At 60.6% G+C, this 5267-nt stretch overlaps 1 protein-coding gene across 1 annotated transcript in view; it reads right to left on the bottom strand.

Moving 5' to 3' along the window:
- Positions 1-5267, bottom strand: part of PRKCZ (protein kinase C zeta) — a 92969-nt gene that overhangs the window by 3956 nt on the left and 83746 nt on the right. The window contains exons 20-22 of the mRNA XM_077764000.1: positions 1991-2077; positions 373-508; positions 88-175 (exon numbers count right to left, since the gene is read on the bottom strand). Of these exons, the coding sequence (XP_077620126.1) occupies positions 88-175; positions 373-508; positions 1991-2077 (311 nt within the window). The remainder of the gene's footprint in view (positions 1-87; positions 176-372; positions 509-1990; positions 2078-5267) is intronic.

A 5267-nucleotide genomic window follows, 5' to 3' on the forward strand; every position in this document is an offset into this window, starting at 1 on the left:
TCCCCCACTGCCCTCCAGCCTTGCCCCGGAGCCCCGCCCCACAACCAGTAGCCCCGCCCCAGGCCCCGCCCCCACAGTCGGGCTCACCATACTCCTCTCCCCGCAGGATCTCCGGGGCGATGTAGTTCGGGGTTCCGCAGAACGTGCTGGTGGTGTCGCCAGGGCCCAGGCCTTCCTGTGGGGACACAGTCCGTTACCAGAGAGGAAGAAAAGCGTCTGAGGTTGGTTAGAGGAGGCGCCTCGCCTGGGCCCCTGTGGGCTGCGGTGACCCCGGGGTCAGCACCTCCGACCCTGCGGGGGTGAGACGGTCAAGGCGCTGTGCCGACCGTGAACCCCGCGCCAGGCGGGGCGGCCTGGGGGCCAGGTGCTCGCCTTGCACATGCCGTAGTCCGTTAACTTGATGTGGCCGTCCGCGTCGAGAAGGACGTTGTCCAGCTTCAGGTCGCGGTAGATGATCCCTCTCTCGTGCAAGAAGTTGAGCGCAATACAGATCTCAGCGGCGTAGAATCTGGGGAGGGCAGAGCAAACTCAACAAGGCGCCGGGGCGAGAGGCCCGTGTGCAGACAGCAGGAGCTGGGGGGACCCCGGCCGCCCCGGCGCCCTCGTGCTCACCAGCACGTGGGGCCAGTGAGACCGCCAGAGGCGCTCAGCGTCCCAGATGTCAGGGGAGAGCAAATCAGGACCACAGCACCCACGCTCGGACGGCCACTCTCAGAGACACAGACAGAAAGTAAGCAATGTTGGCGAGGATGTGGAGAGTAGACTGCGTGAACGCGGCTGGTGGGAATGTAAACTGGCCGGAGCAGCACGGAGGGTCCTCGGTAGGTTCAACAATGAAACACCGTGCAGGGTCCCAAAGGGCTATCTGCACACCCCCGTTCATAACTGCATTATTCGCCGTAGCCAAAGGTGGAAGCAATGTCGGACAGGTGGGTAAGCAAAACGTGGCCCCTCCATCCACGGGGACGTTTGTGAGCCTGCTACGATAATGAAGCCTGAGGCCATCAGCCAGCCCTCAAAGGACACATGCCAGGATTCCACTCACAGGGTCCCTCGGGGGGACTGAGCAAGGACTGGGGGGGCAGCGTTTCCCAAGGCAGAGCATCAGTTTGGGAAGACAGAAAGTTCCAGAGACGATGGTGAAGATGACCGCCTGAGTGTGTGAATGTGCCTAATGCCCCCGGGCTGTGCACTTACAATGGCTAGAATAGTGACTTTCAAGTTACATACCTTTCACAACTAAAGAAAGAAAACATGAGGTGCCTGGGTGGCTCAGCAGGTTAAGCATCTGACTCGATCTCTGCTCAGTTCCTGATCTCATGGTTCGTGAGTTCAAGCCCCATGTCAGGCTCTGCACTGACAGCAAAGAACCTGCTTGGGATTCTCTCTCTCCCTCTCTCTGCCCCTCCCCCACTCTCAAAATAGATAAATAAACTTTAAGAAAATAAAAAAGAAAATACTACTGTGTGAGGAGTGTGTGATTCCTGATTTAGTACCTGCCTTTCTCCGGAAAGGATGTGAGATGACTCAAAACACTGCATGGAACTGATTTGAGAGAGGCAATGAGGAGCAGGGGAACATGGAAAACAGGAAGAAGGTGGAAAGGAAATTCACACTTGAGGCCAAGGCTGCAGAGGGCCGGGGGGGAGGGGGCTGGTGGCCCTGAGAGTCACTGTCACTTGACAGAAACGGGTTATTATCCTCCGAGAGCCAACACCCTGCATCTGTGAACCAGAACCAGAGGCAGCAGCCACGACGCCCACTCGGGTGAGTTCACAGCAAGAGCGTGGCCCCCCCACCCCATTTTGGAAACAAGGAAAATGGAAAACCGCTGTGGGCGCCCGCCCGCCCAGGAAGCGCCCACCTCTCTGGGTGACGTGCCGGCCTGCTGTGGAGCCTGACCCTCGCAGGGGACAGTGACGCCTTCTTTGCCGTGCCCCCCAGCTCCCTTCTGGCCGGCCCGCACCCCCACCCCCACCCCTCCAATTACCTGGCGTGCTCCTCTGGAAGCTTCCTCTGTCTCTGCATGTGGAACATGAGGTCCCCGCCATTGACATACTCTATGACCAGGAACAGCCTGAAGGGACACGGAGGGTGGTTGGGATTGAGACCCCCGTGGTGGACCGTGCGGACCGAACTAGGGGGTTCAGTGTGGGGAGGCCCCATCACCAGGGACGGCTGAGCCTGCCCGAGGGCACGGGGCCCAGGGACGGAGGCCCGGGGTCGCCTGGCCCCTCCCGGGCCGGTGAGGAATGAGGCTCAGAATGAAGAGTTGGGCTCTGAGCCTGGGTCACTGGGCACCATCCGGGGGGATGTCCAGGACCCTGCCTGTGGGCAGGTGTTCTCAGTTCCAGTCCTGACATGGGAAGAGTGCCAGAGAGCACCGTGACAATCCCATTCAGCCGCTGGGATGGCCGGGATGTCCCCCAGCACAGGAGCAGAGCTCTCCCCCACGGAGCCGGCCTTCGGGTAAAGGAGGTGAAAACATGGCCGGGGCAGGTGTCCCCAGAGAGCAGAGGCAGGACATGGAGGCAGAGGGCACCAGGAGAGCGGTTGTGCGCACGGGCCAGGGGAGGGGGTGACGACCTCTGGCGAGTGACTGCTGTGGCCAGAGTCTGGGTGGACCCCAGGGAGGCGCAAGCCGGTGCCCCGTTGCCGGACGGGAGCCCAGGAGGTTTGGATCGGGGCAGGTGGTGAGCAGGCACCGAGGACAGCGGGTGAGGCTGCCGGGGGCTGGACACCGACTGACAGACCCCTGTCTGTCACACCTGCAGGGGTGACTTGGGGGCAAGGAGAAGGCCTGGGGGGGCAGCTGGGCCAGGGAGGCTGGTGTGGCCCTAAGACCACACGCTGTCCCGTCTCCCAAGTGGCTCCTTCTGTGTGCCATCGTTCTTCAGTTCATGAAGATGCCATTTTTGAAATGAAAGTCATGCACAGTCTTCGAGAAACACCGTGTTGAGGACAGCTCATGGCTCCGCGGGTGCGGGGTGCGGGTGCTGCGCCCACACGGCGGGAGAAGACGGGCTTCAGGCCCCCTACGGTGCTGGTTCTGAGACGCGTTTACACGAGCCACAGCCCGAAATCTGTAAACCCGCAGATGGAAAAGGGCCTGGATGAGCAGCCGCAGCCCACCGGCCAGTGGGGAGCAAGCCTCAGCCCTTGCTCTGCTCCCCAGCCTCCAAAAGAAGCATCTGGAAGGGTGCAGAGAAACCCTGGCCTCCCCAGGGGAGACTGTGAAGCTCCGCCCACCCAGCACAAAGCCACGCCGACTCACATGTGTCTTGTGGCGTTCAGGTCACAGCAGAGAGAGACCGTTTACCATCTGGCTCTGACAGTTTGCACACACAGGCCACCAGGAGGGAAGTGTGCCAAGGTCACCGTGGGAAGAGATCTCAGACCTCTAACCCCGGGGGTGACTTCAAAGCGGCAGACGGAGATTTTCCACAGCGACCAGGAATCACGTCCCCAGGCTCCCTTGCAGGGATGCTCACCCCAGCGCGGTGCTCACCCAAAACACTGCTCCGGCCCGGGCCACCTACCTGCCCAGCATCAGGTGATGCTGCCTTCCCGTAACGGGGACAAGCCAGCACCACCACCAGAGAGAACAGTACACTCATTCTGGGAAAGTATCAGAGCCTTAAGGAGCCCAGAGATGAAGGGGACATTTGAAAACTCAGAAGTGGAAGCAAAGGTAGTTTCCTTTCTCCATCCAGAGAAAAGTCGTGGGCTCTGAGGGCCACTGAGGGCTCTGATGGAGCCAGGCCGGGCTGTCTGTGGCCACCACCTGCAGTCTGTGGTCAGGGGGTAATTCCCGGATCAAGGGACTGTTTCAGTTTGCCAAACCCGATCAAGCCCCAGTTGCAGTGGAAGAGGATCTCGGCTTTCTCTGCGGAGGCAGCGGCAGACCTATGGTTTTGGGGTATTTTTCCCCTTTTTTGGTCTCCAGATAACCCGTAAGCCTGCTTTTGACGTTTCCTCAGAGCAAAGCTGCACCAGATACGTGGCACCAATTCCCCCTGATGGTGAGGCCCCGTTGACTCGGAGCCGGCTGCCACGGCCGAGTGCCACAGGTGAACAGAGGCACGGATGAGGTGCGGCCTCCTGTCTACAGACGTCCTAACTGCATGTCTGAAAACGCAGGAGAGCTACCTCCCGGCTCACAAAGCACCGAGAGCAAAGCTTACGCGGGAGCCGTGCGTGCGGCCGGCCAGACCTCGCACGGGAACGAGAGATGAGCTCAGGACAAACATTCGGCCAGGGACTGATGATACGGAGAAAACTTCACCCACGTCAGAAAGTAAACAACAAAAAGGAAAAAATAAGCAGTGACAGTGTGACGACGATAATCCAGGGTGCTGGGTGTCCGCCAGGTTGTCTCCCTCTGGGCGCGTGTCTGCATTTTTAAGATTGCAAGGGGGTGCCTGGCGGGCTCAGTCGGGAGAGCTCTTGATCTCGGTCGTGAGCTCGAGCCCCACGTGGAGACTGCTTTAAATAACTAAATATAGAAATAAAAATGCATAAAGCTTCTAAGAGAAGCTATTCTCTGTGCCTTCTGAGGTCGCAGTTCAGGTCTGTGCTGACAGTTTCCTGGACACATGGAGCCCTGGGATCGTCTGAGCCCGAGTGAGGCCTGTCCTGGGCGACGATGACATGGCAGCGTGCCCACCCTCATCTGCTTCGGGTCCCCAGCTCCTAAGGGGACAGTCCCAGGATGCCGTGGAGCATGGCCCGCACCCCAGAGGGGTAACGCGCCTATGCCCACCTTGTCCTGGCCACAGGTCGCTTCTGGATGAAGAAGACACAGCCACCCGCTTGCATCAAGAGTGGTGTGAGGTCCCTGGCGGCCGGAGGGCTTGGCCCTGAGGGCCCCTCACCGCCCAGGGCTTTGACATGACCTACTGACGCTGTCCGCGACCAGCGCCGTCCCCCCCACCCCTGGCTTGTGGAGGTAAAGCGGAGCCCCCAAGACGGAGGGACCCTCTCTCCCCACGGCGGCTGCCTGCTGCTGGTCCACGGCCCCGGCGGCACTGCCCTGCGAGCTGAAGGGCCCAGAACACGCACCCCGCCACGTGGCGCCCGCTCCCCGTGTCCTAGGCTCACATTAAATCACGACTCTGACGAATGTGCTGTATTTTGAATGTGCAGTGACTCATGTGCTGACAGGGGAGGTGCCCGTGCTGCTGCCGTGCTCACGGCCTCCCTCTGCTAAGCACAGGCCCCAGGCAGCCCGGTCCCTCCCACCCCCAGCCCGCCCGGCTTTGCCCCTG

This window comes from Crocuta crocuta, unplaced genomic scaffold (genome assembly GCF_008692635.1).
Source record: "Crocuta crocuta isolate KB4526 unplaced genomic scaffold, BGI_CrCroc_1.0 scaffold13, whole genome shotgun sequence".
Taxonomy (NCBI): domain Eukaryota; kingdom Metazoa; phylum Chordata; class Mammalia; order Carnivora; family Hyaenidae; genus Crocuta; species Crocuta crocuta.